The 24,682-nt window shown below is 49.1% G+C and overlaps 1 protein-coding gene across 5 annotated transcripts in view; it reads right to left on the bottom strand.

Moving 5' to 3' along the window:
* The window catches only part of CARD11 (caspase recruitment domain family member 11), a 163,007-nt gene that overhangs the window by 58,348 nt on the left and 79,977 nt on the right, over positions 1-24,682 (bottom strand). For all 5 annotated transcript variants that reach the window (XM_033914550.1, XM_033914549.1, XM_033914546.1 and 2 more), the window contains 6 exons: positions 20,930-21,082; positions 19,667-19,792; positions 15,233-15,430; positions 11,121-11,300; positions 8,483-8,534; positions 5,277-5,401 (listed from right to left, as the gene is read on the bottom strand). In XM_033914550.1, the coding sequence (XP_033770441.1) occupies positions 5,277-5,401; positions 8,483-8,534; positions 11,121-11,300; positions 15,233-15,430; positions 19,667-19,792; positions 20,930-21,082 (834 nt within the window). The remainder of the gene's footprint in view (positions 1-5,276; positions 5,402-8,482; positions 8,535-11,120; positions 11,301-15,232; positions 15,431-19,666; positions 19,793-20,929; positions 21,083-24,682) is intronic.

Genomic DNA, 24,682 nt, shown 5'->3' with positions numbered 1-24,682 from the left:
AGTATTTCCCCATAACGTCAAGTGTCCCCCTCGTCTTTGTAATTTTCGACGGAGTGAAAAATCGATCCACTTGTACCCGTTTTGCTCCACTCAGAATTTTGTAGACTTCAATCATATCTCCAAGCTGAAGAGCCCTAACCTTTTTAGTCTTTCCTCATACGAGAGGAGTTCCATCCACTTTATCATTTTGGTCGCTCTTCTTTGAACCTTTTCTAGTGCCGCTATAATCTTTCTTGAGATAAGGAGACCAGAATTGAACGCAATACTCCAGGTGAGGTCGCACCATGGTGCGATATAGAGGTATTATAACTTTCTTAGTCTTAACCATCCCTTTTTTAATAATTCCTAGCATCTTGTTTGAAGCCTTGTGTGACTCACTGAACAAATTACATGCTGCTTCCTAATCAATGCGCAGTTGTCACCTCATCTAGGAGCAGTGCCTAGTTTAGTTCTCATTTGTCCAAGGAGAAGTAGGATATAGGCAGGGAAGACAGGTCATGAACCACAGGCTCAAAGCGGCCTCAAAAGACCAAGTTATCCTAATCATTTGTAACTTAATCGGACTGGCTCAGGTCTCCTGCTCTTAGAACCCTCACTGCCAGCTCTGGTCTGGGACTTCATTGCTCTTAGACTGAAGCTTGAACAGCAGCAGGACCCCGAGATAATGGGGTAGGATGGCCTAGATTTTGTTTTTTTACAGCAGTAATATCTTCCTTTTAAGATTAAAGAGTTTTGGCATAATATATGACCACTAGTTCAACAGAATAGGCTGAGAGGCCTCCCACCAGTTCCCAAAGAAAGAACTTAAGTCCTCAAAACCGAGAGAAGGCCTGGCGGGCGAGCTGAAAGTAGGCCAGGAACAGAACGAGACGCGGTGCTGTTTAAACTATAGTTAGAAGGCAAACACTTAGACTGACATAAAACCTCGAAGCATAATTCCAGGGAAGCGGAACGCCCAAATTAGAGAATGGCACGGGAACCAATTTTATCCCGTCCCCGCGGAAACTCATTTTCCCGTCCTGTCCCCGCGAGTTCTTTCCCTGTCCGTGTCCCATTCCTGCAAGCTCTGTCCTCGTCTGCACAAGCCTCGACCACTTCAAAATTGTAAGTGTTTGAGGCTTGTGCGATAAAGGCAGAGCTCACAGGAATGGGACAGGGACAGCGACAAAACTCGCGGGGCTGGGACAGGAAAATTGAGTTCCTGTGGGGATGGGGACCAATTTGTCCCCGTGTCATTCTCTAGCCCAAATCATTGCAAAGGGGACATCCTAATCCGAAGCATGAGGCAATGGAGGTTGGGGCTTGTCTGCTACTTTTGCAAAGAATTAAAGGTTATAAAAACAGTTCTATAACAAGTAAGACTAAATGAATATCCGTGTTTCCCCGATGATAAGACAGGGCCATCAAATAAGACAGCCCCCCCTTTTTAGAAAAAATTGTAAAATAAGGCCCCCCCCCCCCCCCCCGCAAATAAGCCACCCACCGATACCTGCGCTTACCCGAATCGGGTGGTACGGTGGGTGACTCCATGTGGTCCCTCCGTCTACCGCGGGGGTCGGCAACCCGCAGCTCCAGAGCCGCATGCGGCTCTTTTCCACCTTTGCCGTGGCTCCGGTAGTGTGTCATGCAGGCGTGCATCTTACAAGTCCGGCGTCGCGGCGGGAAATAGCCATGCTGAGTGAGCTCAGCACGTACACAGATGAAAGCCTTGCTTGCTGATTGGTCCGGCGGCCGTGCCGCCGGACCAATCAGCAAGCAAGGCTTTCATCTGTGTAGTGCTGAGCTCACTGCTCAGCATGGCTATTTCCCGCCGCGACGCCGGACTTGTAAGATGCACGCCTGAAAAAGAAATCATCCTGGCCGGGGTCGGTGTCATGCTCCGGAGATCTACAGCCTTCCTATCTCCCTCTCCCTTCTACCTGCTTCCGGCCACATCCCCTGCTCCGCGGCTCTCTTCGGCAACTCAGCAGCAGCTTCTGACGTCGGGGCCTACCCTCTGCGAGTCCCGCTTGTTTCAACTTCCTTTTTCCACAAAGGCGGGACTCGTAGAGGGAAGGCCTCGATGTCGGTAGCTTGTCTTGATCACCGCTGCTGACAAGTTGCTGAAGAGAGCCGCGGAGCAGGGGGGTGTTGCCAGGTGCAGGTAGAAGGGAGAGGGCCAGATGCAGGACTCGTGGGTGAGGGAGCAGAAGAGAGAGAGAAAGGATAGAGATACAGAGGGGACATGAAAGGGTAAATAAGGCATCCCCCCGAAAATAAGCCCTAGAGCATATTTTGGCCTTCCAAAAAAAATAAGACAGTGTCTTACCATCGGGGAAACACGGTAGTTTGTGGCAGCCATTTTAACTATTCGCCATCAAGGGACAGGCGCAAGGGGGCCATACTCATGCAACCGACAGCCCCTCCACTGCACCATCATGTATTTATATGGAGGTTAAGGGGATCTGGTAGTGGGGCAGAGAGGTTGTGGTGCTGGCTGGGAACAGGGAGAGTGGGCATTGCTGGGGGGGTGACCAGGTGTCTTTTATTTTTTTTATTTTAATAACCCAAAAGTTATGCAGTCGTGACTTGATATTCACCTGAGGCCACATAACTTTGCTGAGAGTGTGTTACAGGCGCTATCATGAGAAATTGGGTGTGTGTGTGTGGGGGGGGAAAACCAGTCTGGGATCCCTGAGAAGGACAAAAAGAAAGCCCTATGCTGGGGGGGGGGGGGGCTCCAGAAGAGAGCGTGAATAGGAGATCCTGAAAGAGTCCGCTTCAAGGCCCAGGACCAAAAATGGCTACGGTGGCGTAGCAAGGGTAGGAGGCAGCTGGGGTGGTGTCGCCCCCGGCATCCTCCTCTCCACGCCCCCACCCCACCCCCACTCCACACTCACGCTCTCCTTCCCCCGTACCTCTAACTCTGGCTTCTGCAGCATGCTTCTCGCGCCAGTGTTGGATTTCCCTCCGACATCACTTCCTGGCCCTGTGACCCGGAAGTGATTCAGAGGGGAACCAGGCTGGCACGAGCAACAGGCAGAAATTGCTTGCACTAGCGAATATCTACAGAGATACTGGGGGAAAGGATGGTACGAGCATGGCGTGGTGTGGCGGGGAAGTGCCAGCGCCCCCCCCCCCCATCTTACTACACCACTGGATAGCTATCTGTTTCGGACACTGCTCTGGTCAGAACTCATTTGATTTCCCTTTTGCACTACCCTGCTTTTGCCTTGTAAATACTCTGATTTGCGGAACCACTAGTAAAGATGATTTTATTTAAATAAACACCAGCCAAAGGATTGCTTTATCCTTTATCCACAGGGCTTTGGCTTTGCCAATTCTCCCCCCTCCCCTTCCCGATCCACCTAGACCCGTTTGGATCAATATTAATCCCACAATAGTTAGCATTTAATGACCTAATCCACACACCAGTGCCAAATAGCTGAGGCAGCCGCTGGAACTTAATTTTTGCTTTCCTAACTGTATCCAGGCGTCCAGGCATTTTTTGAAAACCCGGCAGTTTGTCCAGGTTTTGGGAGCTCGGGCCATATCTGGAGGGCATCCACGCATCAGCGCGCTTGCATGCGATATCATCACATCGCGCTCACGGATCCTTGGAGGCCCTCCAGATGCGGCCCCCCAAGCTCAAGGAAGGGGAGGAGAAGAGGTTTGAATGGGGGCAGGGCTGGAGCAGAACAGAGCAAGGCTGAGGCAGAATGGGGCAGGGCTGGGGGTGGGGCCACATGTCCTCTTTTTGTGCGTGAACAAATATATGTTAACCCTATCCAGCCATTTAGCGGAGTGAATGTCCCCTGCTAACTAGCTAAATACCGACACTGCCCCGACTCTTCTCCCAGACCACTCTGGCACTGCCCAGGCCATGTTACAGAGGTCACGCCAGATTTTCAGTGGAACTGTGCAGTTAAGTGCCATTGAAAATCCAGGGACGTCCCTCTTGCTTTAATTTAACCAAGCAGGGGCTTCTCCTGCCAGGTTAAATCATTCTGCAATATTTAGCCCGTTATTTTCTATGCACTGGCGATTTCTGCTGCCTTCCCCCCACCCCCGCCCCTATTTTTCCCCAAATGGCGGCATTCTTTTCTTTTATGCAATGCCTCCAGTGTAACCCTCCCCCCCTCCTTTTGAAATTCGGATAGAAATTTAATTATTTGAAATTTTGTAAATTGCTTAAATTTGGGTTAACAAATGCTCCCCCTCCTTTACTAACGCGAAGCACGGGTTTAAGCGGCGGCAGCGGCGGTAACTGCTCCGACGCTCAGTTACCACCGCTGCTGGCGCTAAAACCCATGCTACGCTTTAGTAAAGGACGGGGGGGGGGGGTCCTATGCTTAATTTTTAAATTCTGTTATCTTGTCTTTCGATTTTAATGCATAATGGGGGTGGGGAGTTTCGTCAGCCGTAAGCCTGAAGTCATTATGCCATTGTATAGATCCATGGTGAGGCCCTGGAATACTGTGTGCAATTCTGGAGGCCGCATTACCGTAAGGATGTGCTGAGACTGGAGTCGGTCCAGAGAATGGCCACCCGGATGGTCTCGGGACTCAAGGATCTCCCGTACGAGGAACGGCTGGATAAGTTACAGCTGTATTCACTCGAGGAACGCAGAGAGAGGGGTGACATGATCGAGACATTCAAGTATCTCACGGGCCGCATCGAGGTAGAAGAAGATATCTTCTTTTTCAAGGGTCCCGCGGCAACAAGGGGGCATCCGTGGAAAATCAGGGGCGGGAAACTGCACGGGGACACCAGGAAATTCTTTTTCACCGAAAGGGTGGTTGATCGCTGGAATAGTCTTCCACTTCAGGTGATTGAGGCCAGCAGCGTGCCTGATTTTAAGGCCAAATGGGATCGACACGTGGGATCTATTCACAGAGAAAGGTAGGGGAGGGCCATTGGGGTGGGCAGACTAGATGGGCCGTGGCCCTTATCTGCCGTCTATTTCTATGTTTCTATGTTTCTAATAATATCCTGTTGTTTTTTGGGGATTTTGTTCTCCTTCAAATCATCTTGACTTTCTGTAAACCGCTGAGTCGTCGGTTTGATTCAGTTTATGAGATCCGCCATGTTACTCGCATGCTATGTCATGTTAAGAGGTACAGATATTAAGCAAAGAGATCTGAAACTCAGCGGCTCACCCAAGGTGACGCGGTAAGAATCATGGCTGGATGTAAAGATGTGCGCGTACATTTCAATGGCCACTAGACTACAACAGCACTGGGTGAAATTCTTTGGCCATTAAGCTTGAAGAATGAGGCAACCCAAACACTACTTACGATCTTGATGATTTCGGAGCTACTGATGGAATTCAAAGAGTTATTGATGGACACAGTGTTGGAGGAGTTGGTATCGGTGCGGCTGCTGTTTGCATCTCCATCATCGTCGTCATGTCCCCTGGCAGCTGTCCTCATAAACAAGAGAAAAACCACAAACAGGGAATCAAATGAAGGGCGAGAGACAAAGACGGAAAGAGGAGTAAACGCAGGGGAAAAGTGACAAGAGACAAACGTCCACATACATCAGAAGAGAGATGCAGACACCACACTTGGGCGGTAGAGATAGATCCAGAGGGAACCATCTAACCCAGTGGTCTCAAACTCATGGCCCACGGGCCGCATGCAGCCCGACAGGTACTCTTTTGAGGCCCTCAGAATGTTACCATTGTTCTGGAACGTCGCCCGCCTCACTGCTGAAACCTCACGCCAGCGCCTTCCTGCGTCTGTACGCGATTGTGAGGTGGAGAGGAGAGGACAATCACATGCAGGCGCAGGAAAGCGCTGGCGTGAGGTTACAGCAGTGAGGTGGGCAACGTTCCAGAACGAAAGGTAACCATTGGAGGCAGTGCAGTTTGTGCCTGTGTACGTCATCTCGTGAACTCTCGCAAAATTTGCCACCTCTCCTGGCGGTGACTGCTTGATGTAAGATGGCGGTTGTGTCCCGGTGCTGGAGGAGGTGCGAGCTAAAGGCGGATGCGGACGCGACCACCGGACACTTCAAGGCACAAGTCGGATATTGATTCTCCCCCTAGAGGACTACACCAAAATCTTGTCTCTTGCAGTTGATACTTTAGAAGCCAAATCACAATTTTGCAAAAGGTAAAACTCTTTATAGTTTATGAATCTTTCTTTAATTGCTTCTGATCATTTCAGCTATACACAGCTGAAAGCAGTGCAACATGGAGAAAGTGAAAAATTATCTAACCTTCACTTTCTGCATGTTGCACTGCTTTCAGCTGTGTATAGCTGAAATGATCAGAAGCAATTAAGGAAAGATTTATAAACTATAAAGAGTTTTACCTCATGCAAAGTTGTCATTTCTTTAATAAGACATTAACTGTTTTTTCTGCGGCCCTCCAAGTAACAAGAGATCCAAAGTCAAAATGGTGCTATTGATCCACTTATCCAAGCAGGGGAAAGTGGGGTTCCTGCAGAAACTTTTATGTCATAAAAAGGACACGATGGAAGCCTTTTTTGTGTCATGGGAGAGGAGTAGAAAGTTTTCTATGTCTTACAATTATTTCTATGTCTTACAATTATCTATCTATATGTGCATGTTACAGTTTTTAAAAAAACTTTATAGAAACATGATGGCAGATAAAGGCCAAATGGTCCATTCAGTCTACCCATCTGCAGTAACCATTATCTCTTCCTCTCTCTGAGAGATCCCAGGTGCCTATCCCAGGCCCTCTTGAATTCAGACATAGTCTCTGTTTCCACCACCTCTTCTTGGAGTCTGTTTCACACATCTACCACCCTTTCCATAAAGAAGTATTTCCTCAGTACAGGGAAAGGGAAGGGGGAGCATGCGTGGTCGTGGTGGGAGGTGGGGACGATATGAGGGAAGGGAAACACGCGTGGTGATGGTGGAGGGTGGGGAAGATACAGAGAAAGGGAAGAGGGAGCACGCGTGGTCGTGGTGGGAGGTGGGGACGATATGGGGAGAGGGAAGGGGAGCACGCGTGGTGGTGGTGGGAGGTGGGGAAGATACGGGGAAAGGGAAGAGGGAGCACGCGTGGTCGTGGTGGGAGGTGGGGACAATATGGGGAAAGGGAAGGGGAGCACGCGTGGTGGTGGTGGGAGGTGGGGAAGATACGGGGAAAGGGAAGAGGGAGCACGCGTGGTCGTGGTGGGAGGTGGGGACAATATGGGGAAAGGGAAGGGGAGCACGCGTGGTGGTGGTGGGAGGTGGGGAAGATACGGGGAAAGGGAAGAGGGAGCACGCGTGGTCGTAGTGGGAGGTGGGGACGATATGGGGAGAGGGAAGGGGAGCACACGTGGTGGTGGTGGGAGGTGGGGAAGATACGGGGAAAGGGAAGAGGGAGCACGCGTGGTCGTGGTGGGAGGTGGGGACGATATGGGGAAAGGAAAGGGGAGCACGTGTGGTGGTGGTGGGGGGGTGGGGAAGATATGGGGAAAGGGAAGAGGGAGCACGCGTGGTCGTGGTGGGAGGTGGGGACGATATGGGGAAAGGAAAGGGGAGCACGTGTGGTGGTGGTGGGGGGTGGGGAAGATATGGGGAAAGGGAAGAGGGAGCACGCGTGGTCGTGGTGGGAGGTGGGGACGATATGGGGAAAGGGAAGGGGAGCACGCGTGGTCGTGGTGGGGGGTGGGGAAGATATGGGGAAAGGGAAGGGGAGCACGCGTGGTCGTGGTGGGGGGTGGGGATGATATGGGGAAAGGGAAGGGGAGCACGCGTGGTCGTGGTGGGGGGTGGGGACGATATGGGGAAAGGGAAGGGGAGCACGCGTGGTGGTGGTGGGGGACGGGGAAGAGAGTGGAGAAGGGGGGGGCGTAGGCCGCAACATGTAATGTCAGAACCCAAAAATGCAGAGAGCTGCATAAATAAGAAAAATTTAAAAGGTACAGGGAAAGTGGTGGTGGGGTGGGGGGAAGGGCACCTCCACCCTGGGTGCCACTCACCCTTATAACGCCACTGCTTGTCTCTAACCTCTCACGTACGGTCTTCTACTTAACTCCTGTTAACCGCTTCGAACTTCACGGTGCACGATGGCATACAAAGACAGTTTTATGCTATGTTATGTGTATGTAAAACAAGCTTTACCCAATTTGACCTCCTTTTCCTGTTTGTGCAACATAAAACGTCACCTGTGACCAGGATGTGGCGTCAGAAGGGAGGCCGGCGCATGCAGCAGGTGGAGGACGCCGCTCGCACCAGTGAATGTTTTAAAGAGGTACGCAGGGGATGGAGGAGGAGCGGCGCAGGTGCAAGCCCTCCCGCGAAGACTGCGCCTGGGTTGGTGCGTCCCCCTGCGCCCCCCTTCCTATGACACGGCATGGTTACATAGCCGTCGGTGACAACAAACGCTAATTTAGCCATCTTTTTTTTGGTTTGGATGTGACATATAAGAATAAATAAGAATTTATGCTGAATGATCAACCGAAAGAACGCAAGAATTTCTTAAGCAGAGAAGACACTTCGATAGAATCAGACAAAACAAAGGGACATGCGTGTTCTTTTTAACCTTGAAAATCCGCTGCTCTGGTACCTCCGATGGGAGATTTTGGTCTCGGAAGCTGAAAGAAAGAAGATAGAATTGAAATCAGCTAAATTATACTCAACCAGTGGTCTCCAGAGCTGGCAGCCGAGTCAGCGCGGGACCTTCCTGCACCTCAGCATGGCTGCCGAATCTGCTGCAGCGAAAGAAGTCAGAGGTAACGTGACCATTTATTTTTTTCATCTAAAGGTGACATCTATTAATTGACTGTGTATCCTTTCTTTCATTTCTTTCTCTCTACACTCAGGCCCAACAATTGTCCCTTTCTATTCCCTCCCTCCTTCCTTCCCATGTCCTTAGTGCCCCCAGTGCCTCCGTCCCGTGTCCATGGTGCCCCCAGTGCCCCCGTCCCGTGTCCTTAATGCCCCCAGTGCCTTCTTCCCGTGTCCATGGTGCCCTGAGTGCCTTCTTCCCGTGTCCATGGTGCCCCCAGTGCCTACATCCCGTGTCCATAGTGTCCCTAGTGCCTCCTTATGTCCCCCCTACTGCCTTCCAGATTTTAGCCAGCCTGCCTGTCTACCTATCTCCCTCCCTCGCTAAAGCCAGCCAGCTTGCCTGCCTACATCCTGCCCTCCCTGCGGCCGGAAAAAAAATGCGCCTCTCCCCTTCTTTTCCCCCAGCCCGCGCACTACGATCCTACCTCCACCCGCCGACAAGAAGTCTTTCCGACGTCAATTCTGACATCGGAGAGGACATTCCGGGCCAACCAATCACTGCCTGGCTGGCCCGGAACGTCCTCTCCGATGTCAGAATTGATGTCGGAAAGACTTCTTGTTGGGGGGGGAGGTAGGATCGATCGTAGCGGCACGGCCGGGGGAAAGGAAGGGCAGGAAAACCCGGACCTGGCCGGCTGTGCACCCCCCCAAGCCGTGCACCCGCGGTGGACCGCCCCCCCCTTGGTACGCCACTGATTTACTGTATAAGGCTATGTGAGGGAGTGGGTGGTACAAGGAAAAGTTTGATTAGGGACACTTAGTCATTGAGGCTGGAACTGAGCTACCTTAAGGCAGGGAAGAGCTTAGGTAACTGGCTGAATCAGGAGAGCGGGACAGGGAGATCGTGAGGAGGGAAGAGAAGTCCTCCATAAGCTGCAGATAAGGCCACCAGGATAAGCCGAGTTTTTATTGGAATCTTGCTGCAAAATGGAATTTTGGACCAGGGGCGTAGTGGGGGTGGGGTTGTGGGCTCAGGAGGCACGTGCCTAGGGCCCAGAATTGTCAAGGGGGGAGCAAACAGGGCAGCTGCCCTGGGCTCAACAGATCCAGGGGGGGGCCCCGCTGTCCGAACTTCTTGATTGAACATTTTCCTTTTCCTGGGGGGTGGGGGGGGAGCTGACACGGCAGCTGTTCTCACAAGCTGCCCCGAACCTTTCCCTCTGCCGAGATCTGCCCTGAAAAGGAAAATTTTGGATGCGGGAGTGAAGCGATCTCATGCCTCTCCCCCCTCCCCTCGTACTGTCCAGCTCATCTGCTGGCCGGAACTCCCCATCTTTCCGCCAAGAAAGTCAACGGTTTTCCTTCCTCCCTTCTCGGCTGTATTGGCAGGCAGGGCCGAGCAAGGAGAGCAGCTTTCCCGGGCTGCCATGGTCGTCTGCTTTCCTGCTTCCCCGGCGTCAATTCTGACGTCAGAGAGGACATTCCGGGCCAACCAATCACTGTCTGGCTGGCCCGGAATGTCCTCTCGACTTCTTGACAGCGGGGGAGGTAGGATCGATCATAGCGGCGCGGCCGGGGGAAAGGAAGGGCAGGAAGACCCGGACCTGGCCGGCTGTGCACCCCCCCCCCCCTTGGTACATCACTGGTTCCTACTAGCTTTGCTGAAAAATAAACTTATCCCTATGGCTCTTTATGCTACTACTATCCATTCAGTCGTGTCCGAGCCTTGGATACTCTGTAGGCCCATCCTCGCCATGCTTCCCTGTTTTCCAGGGCTTCTTTCAACTGCTTGATGTTCATTCCCGTGTCATTCTTGACGGTATCTAGCCAAAGGCAGGGTTACCAGATTTTCCAAATGGAAAATCCAGAGCCATGGCCCCTCCCCCCCAGGCCCACCCTGTTCTGGCCGGCCACACCCCTAGGCCCGCCCCACCCCCTCGACCCGTACGAGCAACACGCGACGTCGGACGGCATCTGCATATGCGCTGGCGTGATGCGATGTCGTCATGGCGTATATGCGGGACGTCACCGTGTTGCACGAATGCCGTCCCGACGTCGCTTGTTCCCAGAAGCTTTTCAAAACCCGGGCAAAGGGCTGGGTTTTGTAAAGCCATCGGGATCCCCAGACATGTCCTCAAAAGGAGGACATGTTCATGGAAATTCGGACATCTAGTAACCCTAGCCAAAGGGCCTTGGGTCTCCTCTGCTGCCTCAACACATGTCCAAAATAGGTCAGTTTCTGTCCCTAGACCACTTTAGGAAAGGCTCTGCATTCAGCAAGCTTTTTCGTAAGATTATCTGCCTTTACATCTCCATTCAATGCTTCCATTTGAGATCCTCACCAACATGGACTTTTCCATCAGCAGTCAATCACACCAGTATTCGTTTCGTCTTGTGTTCACTCTTTTCCCAAGAGTCAACGACACACAAAGCTTTAAGCAGAAGTTTACCTGGAGCCCTTTCAGGTTGACTCGCCTTCGCTGGCAGGGTGGACCTGAAACAAAGAAGTCATTGTTTTCGGGTGACTCCTCAGATGTGGACGAGTCTTCAGCCTCCTGCCCGTTGGCTTTAGGACCAGGTCCTCCAAACGTCTGAGAAATAATGGTTATCGGCAGATTCCTGGGTAAACTCTGTACATGAGAAAGAAATGCAGATCAGACGTCTTGGATAGCGTTGCCAGATTTTACGATTGTAAAATCTGGACACCCTAGACCCGCGCCCCCCCCCCCCCAGGACCACTTATCTCCGCCCCAGTCCCGCTCTAGCTCCGCCCCCCCACTGCCTGATTTGGTCGGGTAGGAGGCAATCCGTGCATGCGCGGATTGCCTCCTGCCTGACGTGATTGAGAAGAGGTTTTTTCAAAACTCGGACAAAGTGCCGGGTTTTGAAAAGCCGTCCGGACCCCCCGGATATGTGTGGGGAAATCCGGACGAATGATAACCCTAGTCTAGGATGAATCTGTTGCATAAGGCACATCCCTTGACATAGTTGACTGAACTCAATAACAAGATTGTGCTAATATATATCTTCTGAATTTTAAATACATACAAACATCACAGTTTTAGAAATCCTTTTTTTCTTCATGAAGGCTACTTCCCCTCACACATTGAAACCATTTGGGGCCTAATTATCAGAATTATTTCCTCTAGCGCAATTATCTTCTGTACAATGAATGTTACCTATTTCTTCCCAATTATCTCCGTGCAAGTTTATCATGTTTCTCACAGTGCCTTCAGGCCAAAACCTGTAACTTTTTTCTAGCTCATTAGTACAAATGAATGGAAGTTTGATCAGTATTGTTCCTGTCTCAGTAGCAGATCAAAGACACAGGACAAAAACAACATTAGCAAAAGTACCAAGTGCAAATAAATAAACTGAACTTTTTTTGGTTTCTCTGAGTAATTAACTGAATGGCTTAAAATATGGGCCTAGTCAGGGACCGTCTCTTATAATATTTGTGTACAGTGCTGTGTACACAGAAACATGACAGCGGATAAAGGTCAAGTGGTTCGTCCAATCTGCCTGTCCACGCCATCCGCTATCTCCTCTCCCTAAGAGATCCCACGTGCTTATCCCATGTTTGTATGAATTCAGATACAGTCTTTGTCTCTACCACCTCCACAGAGAGGCTGTTCCATGTATTTACTACTCCTGGCGGAATTCTGCACAAAAAAATTCAAAATTCTGTGCAAAAACTTTCAAAATTCTGCACACAAAATTAGCAAATTCTGCAAGTTTATTTGTAACAATATTTTTGCTAATCATTATCTATATTCCATTTTAAATATTTAAATGTTTTGCTTCTACCATGTTGGTTTCAGCTTCTCTTTTCTGCTTTCCTGTTGTTTGCTAATTCTCTTTCAAGCGGCTACTATCCATTTGTCTTTTCTCTTACTACACCTGCCTCTGACATATTGATCACTTATTTTCAGCTCTTTTCTACCTCTTTCTCTCTCACCCTTCTTCTCCTCTTTTTCACTTTTCAGCAACCTATCAAATTTCCATCTTTTCTTCTATTCCCCATCACATTCCTTCCTCAACCCTCCATTCCCTTTCATCTTCAATGTACCCCCCCCCCCATTACCATATTTCTACCCTCTGTAATATCTATCCACGCATCTGTTTCCTTGCCACCCTTTCCTCCCCCTTGGGGTTTTACCATTTCCAATGTCTTCTTTCCTCCACCGTTATAGCCCAGCATCTGCTCCCTCTTCCTTCCTTCCCCACCCTCATAGCCTGACATTTCCCTCTCTCTTTCCTTACTCTGACCTTCCTGTCCCTGTGCCAGCAACTTTCCTTCCTCCCCTCCCCTGTACTCTCCCTAGTAAGGCTTGCTTCACCGGGTCGTGGTATAGGTAGCGATTCTCACATGCTGCCTACCGCTAACTCGGAAACCTCCCCTCTGCTGCGGAGAGACCTGATAACTGACACCGTCCGAGATTCTGTGCGGGAAAGGGGAAATTCTGCGTGACTGTGCAATTCTGCACAAATTCTGTATTGCACAGTCGCACAGAATTCCAACAGGAGTAATTTACTCCCCTTTCTATTAAAAAAATATTTCCTTAGATCAGGGGTAGGGAACTCCGGTCCTCGAGAGCCGTATTCCAGTCGGGTTTTCAGGATTTCCCCAATGAATATGCATGAGATCTATTGGCATGCACTGCTTTCAATATTCATTGGGGAAATCCTGAAAACCCGACTGGAATACGGCTCTCGAGGACCGGAGTTCCCTACCCCTGCCTTAGATTATTCCTGAGCCTACAACCTTTTAGCTTTATCCTATGTCCTCTCATTCTGGAGTTTTCCTTCTATTGAAATAGAGTTGTTTCATGTACATTAATGCCATGAAGGTATTTAAATGTCGGTGTCAGGTCAAAAGCGCGCCGGGACAAAGGTGCGCCCAGACAATTGAGCACAGCGCGGAGGCGTGCGCCGCTCTAAATTACTGTTTTTAGGGCTCTGATGGGGGGGGCGTGGGGGGAACTCCCCCACTTTACTTAATAGACATCGTGCCGCGTTGTGGGGGTGTTGTGGGGGGTGTGGGGGGTTGTAACCCCCCACATTTTACTGAAAACTTAACTTTTTCCCTGCTTTTAGGGAAAAAGTTCAGTTTACAGTAAAATGTGGAGGGTTACAACCCCCCAAACCCCCCATAACGCCAGCGCGATGTCTATTAAGTAAACTGGGGGGGTTCCCCAACAAAACCCCCCGTCGGAGCCCCTAAAAACTGTAATTTTGTGCGGTGCACGCCTCCGCACTGCGCTCAATTGTCGGCACGCGCTTTTGTCTTTTGCGCCGTTGTCTATGAACCTAAATGTCTCTATCATGTCCCCTCTCTCCTGCCTTTTTTCCAGACTGTACATATTGAGGTTTACGAGTCTGTCCCCATACCCTTTATGACACAGACTACTGACCAATTTTGTAGCTGTGCTCTGGACCGAAACCATCCCGTTTATATCTTTCTGAAGGTGCAGCCTCCAGAATTGCACATGAAACTCTAAATGGGACCTCACCAGAGACTTGTACAAGGGCGCTATCGCCACTTTTTTTCTTGATGGTCAGTCAATGCCCGGTGCACCCAAGCATCTTTCTGTTCTATCTTTTTGGTAGTAGAAAATGACACAGGGACAAATTTTTCGCCATCCCTGCAGAAACTCATTCTCCCGTCCCATCCCGGAGAGTTCTTTTCCTGTCCTTGCCCCATTCCTGCAAGCTCTGTCCTCATCTGCACAAACTTCAAACACTTTAAAATCATAAGTATTTGAGGCTTCTGTGGTTAAGGCCTAGAAAAGGTTCAAAGAAGAGCGACCAAGATGATAAAGACTGGTTAGGGCTCTTCAGCTTGGAAAAGAGACGGCTGAGGGGGAGATAGGATTGAAGTCTACAAAATCCCGAGTGGAGTAGAACAGGTACAAAAGGATCGATTTTTCATTCCGTCAAAAATTACAAAGACTAGGGGACACTCGATGAAGTTACAAGGAAATACTTTTAAAACCAATAGGAGGAAATTTTTTTTTCACTCAGAGAATAGTTAAGCTCTGAAACACATTGCCAAAGGTTGTGGCAAGAGCGGATAGCGTAGCTGGTTTTAAGAAAGCTTTGGACAAGTTCCTGGAGGAAAAGTCCATAGTCTGTTATTGAGAAAGACATGGGGGAAGCCACTGCTTGCCCTGGATCGGTAGCATGGAATGTTGCTATTCCTTGGGGTTCCGGAATCTTGCTATTCTTTAGGATTCTGAATGGATTGTTGCTACCCCTTGGGTTTTGGCCAGGTACTGGGGACCTGGATTGTCCACCGAGAGAACGGGCTACTGGTCTTGATGGACCATTGGTCTGATCCAGTAAGGCTATTCATATATGAATGGGGCAGGGACAGGGACGGGGAAATTGAGTTCCCCGTGTCATTCTCTATTTGGTAGTAGCTCTATAGAAATGATAGAGAGTAGTGGTAGTGGTGATAAAAGCAGATATGATAATGAGGGACATTTTAAAACATAATGGAGATAGAAGCTATGTAGCTAAATCTCTTTCCCATCATCATACACCCACTGCCATGCACTACCTGGTCAAGAGCGGTGTTGTCCTTGGACAGACGTCTCACTTTGCACTCCAAATTGACGATGCGGGCCTCTTTCCTAAGCATCTCAATCCTTAGCTCATCGTTCCTTTCCTCCAGCTCCCGGATCTGCTTCCGGTACTTATCCTTGTCGATCAGGCACTGGGAGTACTGCGTCTGGGCCTCATCTCGAGATCGGAATGCCTGAGAAGGGTAAAACGTGAAGCTCGTATGCACGGATGTCAGTACAGTCACACCTCTGAAGCCCCTCAAGGAGTCACTGAGAACAAATGACCCATAAGGGAGGTTTTTTCCTAATGACTCTCATTATCAATATTTAATTCATCTAATATATTAAAACGCTAGGCCGCGCATGCGCACTTCCTATGTGTGCGCCGGTTTTCCGTGAGCTGTAGCGACACATAGGAAGTGCGCATGCGCGGCTTACGCTCTGTCCTGCTCCAAGACGCAGCGTCTTTCTTACACTAACTTTGCCGTCGCCGCCTCTCCGCTCTCTCTCTTCCTCCCCCCCCCGAGGCGGATGGCCAGCGGCTTAAGCGCATGCGCTGGCTTGGCGCACCAGAGGGCAAGATGAAGGGGTGCAGAGCAGCGCTGGTGGCGGCAGTGTCCGGTAGAGAACACGTCCACCAGTCCTCCCTCCCACATCAACTGCTGCTGCTCCTGTTCGAAGCGGCCTGCTGTTGTTCGCGGCCAGCTGTAGCGAACCTCGCAGGCCGTTCTCCACATGGAGCACGTTCCCTCTGACGCAATCGCGTCAGAGGGAACACGCTACCATATGGAGAGCGGCCTGCGAGGTTCATTACAGCCGTTCGTGAACCTAAGCAGGCCGCTTTGAACAGGAGCGGCAGCGGCGGAAGCAACCATGGGTGGATGGAGGGAGGGGAAGAACGGGAGGGGAAGCGAAAAAGAAGGGCTATGGAGCAGGCAGGATAGAGGGCTGCTTTGGGGGGAGGGGTGTGCTGGGGCCAGACAGCAATCGGGGGGAGAAACAGATGGGGGGCCATGAAGCAGGCAGGCATTGCACAACAGGGGAAAAGGGGGCTGCTTTGGGGGGAGAGTTGTGCTGGGGGCAGACAGCAATCGGGGGGAGGGAGGAACAGAAGGGTGGCCACGAAGCAGGCAGGCATTGCACAACAGGGGGAGAGGTGAAAGGGGGCTGCTTTGGCAAGCAGGGGGGGCCAGGGAGACAGACAGAAAGAAAGACGCACAGACAGGGGACCTGGGAGAGACACAGACACAAAGAATGACAGACAGACAGCGTCCAGGGAGAGAGACAAATAAAAAAAACAACAACACACCATACATACAGACATCTACTCTAGCACCCGTTAATGTAACGGGCTTAAAGACTAGTTACGTAATAATAAACCCTAACTCCAATTTGTGACATTCATGATAAATCAAGTAGAGGAAACTGTTCATTTTATATCACTGTTACTACCGCAAGGCATTTTCTTATGTCCTGTTAATTTACATATGGGCAACTTAATTATATATGTATTACTATGGCCTGATATCAGTATGTTTTTAAACTCGTATTTTAAACTGTTTCTTTTAGAACTGCGTTCCACATTTCTTGGCTCAGATTTAGTCCTTTTTAAGGACACCTGTATCTGAGTCATTCAAATTCTATTAAATTAGGAAACTTTACAGCGGACTAATAGTGCTGGAAAGCGAAAATTAAGCGGGTAACCTTTCCTAAGCTCACGTTTCACTACCTATCCCTTTTTTATTTGTTTATGAATTGTATTTAATCCTTTTCATTTTTTTTTTCTCCCCCTTTTCTCATGCATTGTTTTGTTAAAATTGTACCAATTGTCTGGTTCAATTAATGTGACTTTTTCTTTTAACCCTGATTTTATAGCTATGTGTAAATCGCATTGGATTTGGATTTTGCGATCAAATCACATTTTTAAAGAAACTTGAAACTTCTTCTGGTTTGTTTGGTTTTTTTTTTTGTTTTTTTTTACTTCATCCAGTAGACTAACATAGAAACATAGAAATATGACAGCAGATAAAGACCAAATGGCCCATCCAGTCTGCCCATCCTCAGCATCCACTATCTCCTCCTATCCCTAAGAGATCCCACCTGCCTGTCCCACGCTTTCTTGAAATCAGACACAGTCTCTGTTTCCATTACCTCTGCCAGGAGACTATTCCATGCATCTACCACCCTTTCTATAAAAAAGTATTTCCTTAGATGACTCCGGAGCCTGTCGCCTCTTAACTTCATCCTATGCTGTCTCATTGTAGAGTTTCCTTTCACATAAAAGAGAGTCGACTCATGCACATTTACATTACATAGGTGTTTGAACGTCTCTTATATCTCCCCTCTCCCTATTGGCTAAGGCTCTTAACATTTGCATCTCCACTTCCTATAGGCTAAGGCTCTTTACACCTGCATTGTGAGGTCATAGAGCTGCCCATCCGCAGTAACCATTATCTCTCTTCCTATCCCACACCCTCTTGAATTCAGACATAGTCTCCGTCTCCACCACCTCATCCGGGAGACTGTTCCACGTATCTACCACCCTTTCTGTAAAAAAGTATTTCCTTAGATGACTCCTGAGCCGATCACCTCTTAACTTCATCCTATGCCCTCTCATTCCAGAGCTTCCTTTCAAATGAAAGCGATGCACATTTACACCACATAGGTATTTAAACATCTCTTACACAAGAAAAAAATAAATAATAACAAAATGTAACCATCAAATATGAAAAATTGTTATTAGCCAAGTGATGGTGACACCCACTGAAAAAAAAACATTTATTTAAAGTGGAGACAGCTTTTCTTCACTACAACGCCGTGAATCTGATGAGGACGCTATAGCAGAAATATCGGCATGCTGGTTCGGAGCACAACGCTTTGGAGATTGACATCATGGTGGGAAGACACTGTCTTTTGTTCTTTTTCCCGATTTTCCTGTGCACAGTGGTGGGAGTATATCCCATTTTGAAAATTGCATTTTGATAGTTGTGGAGTTTTGGGGCCTATGATACACATGTTGAACAGCTGGAAATCCAGTGGGTTGCCATCTAAATATTAAATGGATTGAGGCTTTTTCTCCACTTTAAATAAATGTTTTTTTTCAGTGGGTGTCACCATCACTTGGCTAATAACATTTTTTTTCATATTTAAACGACTCTATCATATCTCCCCTCTCCCGCCTTTCCTCCAAAGTACAGTGGTACCTCGGTTTACGAGTGCACCGGTTTGCGAGTGTTTTGCAAGGTGAGCAAAACATTTGCAAAATCGGTGCCTCGGAAACCGAGCACGTCTCGATTTACAAGCACCCCCCCCCCCGCAATCCGGAACCCCCCCTGCGATCCGGCACCCCCCTGCCACGATCCAACCCCCCCGCCATGATTGGGCACCCCCCCGACACGATCCGACCCCCCCCCAACACGATTGGGCACCCCCCCGCCACGATCCGACATCCCCCCCTGATACAATTGGGCACCCCCCCCGCCGCTTCTTACCCTCATCTGGGCACTCTTGAAGCTCGGCCTCCTCGTCTGCTGGGCCTTGAGCATCTGAGCATGCTCAAGGCCTGCGAGTTCACATTCACGTTCAGAACGTGAACTCGCAGGCAGGGGGGGTGCCGGATCGCAGAGGGAGGTGCCTGATCGCAGGGGGGGGCCTTCGAGGGGAGCAATGCCGGTTCTCGGGGGGGGGGGGGAATGCATCAAAGCGAGTTTCCATTATTTTCTATGGGGAAACTCGCTTTGATAAATGAGCATTTTGGATTACGAGCATGCTCCTGGAACGGATTATACTCGTAATCCAAGGTACTACTGTATACAGATTGAGATCTTTAAGTCTCTCCCCATACGCCTTATGATGAAGACCAGCACCATTTTAGTAGCCTTCCTCTGGACCGACTATGGAACAGTTATACCAGAGCCCATGCTGGCTAAGGGCTCTTTTGACAAAGCCACGGTAGCGATTCCCTCCCCCCCCCCCCCCCGGCAAATGCACAGAAGTCCATTCAATTCCTATGGGTTTCGGTGCATTTTCCCTGGGGAAAATTGCTACCACACCTTTGTATAAAGGGCCCTAAGTCATGAATCTAGCTGAAAGTGAACCGACACGTGAGAGGAGAGTGTGGCATAGTGGTTAGAGCTACAGCTTCTGCACCCTGAGGTTGTGGGTTCAAACCCTGCACCTCGTGACCCGGGGCAAGTCACTTAATCCGCCACTGCCCCAGGTACACTAGATACACTGTGAATCCACTGGGACAGATAGGAAAAAAAAATGCTTGAAATACCTGTATGTAAACCACTTTGAATGTGGCTTAAAACTACAAAAAGTCAGTCTCCAAGTCCCATATGTAGCTTTTGTCTCTGGTGCATTGATTTCCACATAGATAAGAACCATGTGTAAGCTGCCATTTTAATATACTTGCTGTTGGGCTATACCTGGTCTCGTTCCTTCTCAACCTCCTCTAGCTGAATCATGATAGTAGTCATACGGTGCTTATACATTTCACAGTCTTTCACCAGTGTTGAGCACTTCAGCTCCAGGTCTTCCTTCTCCTCCAGGTACTGAAATAGAGAGTTTCCAATCACTGAATGCACTGTTACATAGGCAGGAGAATGTTTTTTTGTTTGCGGGAGGTGGGGCAAAAGTTCCCTCCATCCTTCTATCCTATGTTCCAAGTTCATGCCCCCTCTCTCCCTTCCTCCCTCCCTTTTGTGTCTCAATGTGCTCCCTCCTTCCCTCCTATCTGTGTCCCAAGTTCATGCCCCCTCCCTCCTGCCTTCTAGCCTTTGTCCCAAGTTCATGCCCCCTTCCTCCCTTCTGGTCCCAATGTGCTCCCTACCTCCCCCAAATTTTGTGCCCCCTCCCTCTTTCCTTCCTTCCATCCTTTGTTCCAAGTTAATGCCCCCTCTCTCCCTTCCTCCCTCCCTTCTGTGTCCCAATGTGCTCCCTCCCTCCCTTCTATGTCCCAATTTCATGTCCCCTCCCTCCTTCCTTCTAGCCTTTTTCCCAAATTCGTGCCACCTCCATCTCTCCCTTCTGGTCCCAATATGTTTCCTCCCTCCCTTCTATATCCCAAGTTTTTGCCTCCTCCCTCTTTCCTTCCTTTCATCCTTTGTTCCAAGTTCATGTTTCCTTCCTTCTTTGTGTCCCAACATGTCCCCCCCCCTCCATCTCATGTCCAAACGCACCTCTCTCCTTCCATCCCTACCTTATGTGTCCCAAGTTCATGCCCCCCCTCCCACAGGTGCATGCCTGTGCTCTGGCTGGTTCTTAGACATCCAAGTAGGCCGCTTCCTCCTTCCTTCCTGCTGCACTTGTTTCTTCACAAAGCCATGGGCAGCAGTCGCTACATTAGGTAGATTGTGAGCCCATTGGGACAGATAGGGAACATGCATGAAGTATATGTTTGTAAACTGCTTTTTAGTGTGGTCGTATAATTACAAAAGGCCATATACAAGCCCCTCCCCTTTCCTGGCAGTGATCTAAGGATGTTCCTACCCATGCTGTGTGGATAGTTTCCCTTACCAGGAAGTCCCACATTAGTTAAGGAGGGTATTTCTCTCAACAAGGCTAAATTATCATTCAAGAGAAGCAAGTTTTTTTCATTTACATTCTCCGAGCAATATCAACTCTACTGCTCCATCCCTGTACCAGCAAAGCTCACTCAGGACAGTGAAAAAAGTTGACGCGTCGCCCACCTTGTCTCTCAATTCTTCCACCTGCCGGATCTCTTCTTGCAAATTAAAGATCCTGTTCACCAGTTCATGGCGGTCCTCCAGTGCCTCCTGACGATCATGTTCCAAGATATCCAAGATGGCTTTGTCGGAGTCTGGCAAACTACGCTTCCCCGCCTGGGTCGGAATAGAGTAGTTGGGAAGTTGAGGATTCAAAGTTGGGTTCAATTTTGACACATAGGAAAAGAAATAAAACAAAGTTAACACTGAATAAAATAAATCTCACTATTGATTCATGTCTAATCCGACGGTAGTGTACCAAAATCCCACACCGTGGTCCCAATACTCAACTAGCAACAATCAACATTTTGCTGACTACAACTGCCGTTAAACCCATAAATTCAATGTCAGGGCATATGGTCACAGGTCGTGTCAAGGTGGAAAACGACATATTCTTTCCTAAGGGACCTTCAGTCACAAGGGGGCACCTGCTCAAACTCAGAGGAGGGAGATTTGGTGGTGACACCAGGAAGTATTTCTTTACAGAAAGGGTGGTGGATCACTGGAACAAACTACCGGTGCAGGTGATCAAGGCCACTAGTGTGCTCGACTTTAAGAATAAATGGGACATCCACGTGGGATCTCTACGTGGGTCGAGCAGCACTCTGACTTAATGGGGTGGGACAGTAGAGTGGGCAGAGTTGATGGGCTATAGCCCTTTTCTGCCGTCATCTTTCTATGTTTCTATATCCAGGCTCTTGTATTGCATTTCTGGGTACAGAAAGTCAGCTAAAATATACATAGCTGGCTAAATGCGATATTCACTAGCTCTGAAGAACCACATAAAGATAGCACTATGTTCCATTCAGTCTTATTTACGCAGTTATGTTAGCTAGTTAAGAGCCAGATGCTCTACAATCGCCAATAAAATCCCGTGGGTCGCTGCGGTGCTGGCAAACTGTCCAACTTGAAAACGGCGATCGATGTTCAAACAACTTCGCATGCAAATGAGTTTTACGGTGCTCTGCCACAATCCCACCTGAGCGGTCATAGGAGAAAGTGACCGACACGTGCGCAGAATAGCTATGCCGCAGGGATGCATGAGCATCAAATTGCTTTTTTGTAGCGCATCATTGGCGCACGTCATAAGAGGAAAGGGGCGGAGAACTAACAACGAACCATGCAAATGAGAAAACGCAAGATATATATGCGTTTTCGACACTGCTTCGGCGGGACATATGCGATGAGCAGCCCCCAGACTAGCTGGTATTCGCTTTTAATGGACGCGCCTTTAACACACGTGCATGAGTATATTATATGGTCCCTAATCCCATAAAACATATTTTTATGAACTTCCACATGCAATCAGCCGCCCAGACCTGCCGGTATATGCTCTAACAAGTGTGTTTTCATCGATACTAGCACTGTCTGACCTGTCGCTAATTTTGGATTATTAAAGGCCGGCGCGTCATTTTGGGCATCGGTTGGAATGTTCTTTTTGATACTGATGAGCTCGTTATAATCCATTTACATACGATTATCAGAGAACATAAGAACATAAGAAGTTGCCTCCGCTGGGTCAGACACGAGGTCCATCGCGCCCAGCAGTCCGCACCTGCGGCGGCCCATCAGGCCCATGACCTGTAATGTGATCCTTCTCTAATCCCTTTTATCCTTCTATCTATACTCTGTCTAAAACCTATCTTTACCCCTATTTGTATCCTTCAATCCCCCTATCGGTCAGGAATTTATCCAAACCTTCCTTGAACCCCCGTAGTGTACTCTGTCCTATCACAACCTCCGGAAGCGCATTCCAGGTGTCCACCACCCTCTGTGTAAAGAAGAACTTCCTAGCATTGGTTCTAAAATTGTCCCCTTTCAGCTTCTCTGAGTGCCCCCTGGTGCTTGTGGTTCCCAATAATCTGAAGAATCTGTCCCTTTCCACCCTCTCTATGCCCTTCATGATCTTGAAAGTCTCTATCATGTCTCCTCTGAGTCTCCTCTTTTCAAGGGAGAAGAGCCCCAGCCTCCCCAACCTGTCTGTGTATGAAAGGTTTTCCATACCTGTTATCATTTTCGTCCCTCTTCTCTGGACCCTTTCAAGTATCGCCACGTCCTTCTTGAGGTACGGTGACCAATACTGGACACAGTACTCCAGATGCGGACGAACCATCGCACGATACAGTGGCATGATGACTTCCTTCTTCCTGGTCGTAATGCCCTTACGCTAAACTAGCTATAACTGGTTTAAGAGTCGATGATTAAAGGCATGGTGAGTTCTGAGCACATGGGCCCAAGTTCTGAATACTGGCACCTAACCAGCTAAGTGCTGACTCCGCCCCCAGAACGCCGTGCTAGCTGGGCATTTTCAGTGGCTGAACAGGCGATTTAAATGGCCAGGACCTTCTCCTCATCATTTAAATCATTTTGAATATCGGGCGCAGTCTTCCTAATGACCCTCCCCCATTTTCTACATGGACATTTTGCTCACACAACTGCTAACTCAGCGGTCTCAACCTCAAACCCTTTGCAGGGCCACATTTTGGATTTGTAGGTACTTGGAGGGCCTCCAAAAAAAATAGTTAATGTCTTATTAAAGAAATGACAATTTTGTATGAGGTAAAACTCGTTGTAGTTTATAAATTTTTCCTTAATTGCTTCTGATCATTTGCAGAAAGTGAAGTTTAGATAGTTTTTCACTTTCTGCATGTTGCACTGTTTTCAGCTGTGTATAGCCGAAATTATCAGAAGCAATTAAAGAAAGATTCATAAACTATAAAGAGTTTTACCTTTTGCAAAATTGTGATTTAGATTTTAAAGTATCAACCGCAAGAGACAAGATTTTGGTGTAGTCCTCTAGGGGAGAATCAATATCCGACTTGTGCCTGGAAAACTTGTGCCTTAAGTGTCCTGGGGGTCGTGTCCGCAACCGCCTTCAGCTCTCACCTCCTCCAGCACCGGGACACAACCGCCATCTTACATCAAGCAGTCACCGCCAGGAGAGGTGCCGAATTTTGAGAGAGTTCACGAGATGACGCACACACGCACGCACACCGCTGCACTGCCTCCAATGGTTACCTTACGTTCTGGAACGTTGCCCGCCTCAGTGCTGTAACCTCACGCCAGCGCTTTCCTGCGCCTGCACACGATTGTCCTATCCACCTCACAATCGCGTGCAGACGTAGGAAGGCGCTGGCGCGAGGTTACAGCAGTGAGGCGGGCGACTTTCCAGAACAATGGTAACATACTGGGGGCCTCAAAATAGTACCTAGCAGGCCGCGAGTTTGAGACCACTTTGCTAACTCCAGTACGTGACAAGAGAAAGATGAAATACTTCAAAAAGGAAAAGTCTCTGCTTTCTGTCATTGCCCGCTACTTACATCTGAGAATTTACTGTGGAGAAGTGTGCTGTCTAAATCACATATTCCACGTTAAGACAAGGACAAGCAATACGTATGGCAGGAAGATCCATCTGTTTTAAAACTTGCCCTGACCTATTCACGTGAGTTACAGCTGTATTTCCAAGCTGAGTAAACTTTGTTCAAGTTAAATCTGGTTCTCTGGATTCCTCATACTGTGGCTCAAACAAATGGCGACAGAAGCCGAGAAGGAAGGGATCAGTGGCGTAATGAGGGCGAGAGGCGCCCCTCCCCCACCCTCGTCTACGCTCTTTCCCCGATCCCGCCTGCCACGCTTGCCCCTCCCCCCGCTTCACCAATCCCGCCTGCCGTGCGCACCTCCCCCCTTCCCTTCCACTGTACCTCTAGTTGAAGTTCT

This window comes from Geotrypetes seraphini, chromosome 11, assembly GCF_902459505.1.
Source record: "Geotrypetes seraphini chromosome 11, aGeoSer1.1, whole genome shotgun sequence".
In the NCBI taxonomy this organism is placed as follows: Eukaryota; Metazoa; Chordata; class Amphibia; order Gymnophiona; family Dermophiidae; genus Geotrypetes; species Geotrypetes seraphini.
This window is presented reverse-complemented; position numbering and strand designations above follow the sequence as displayed.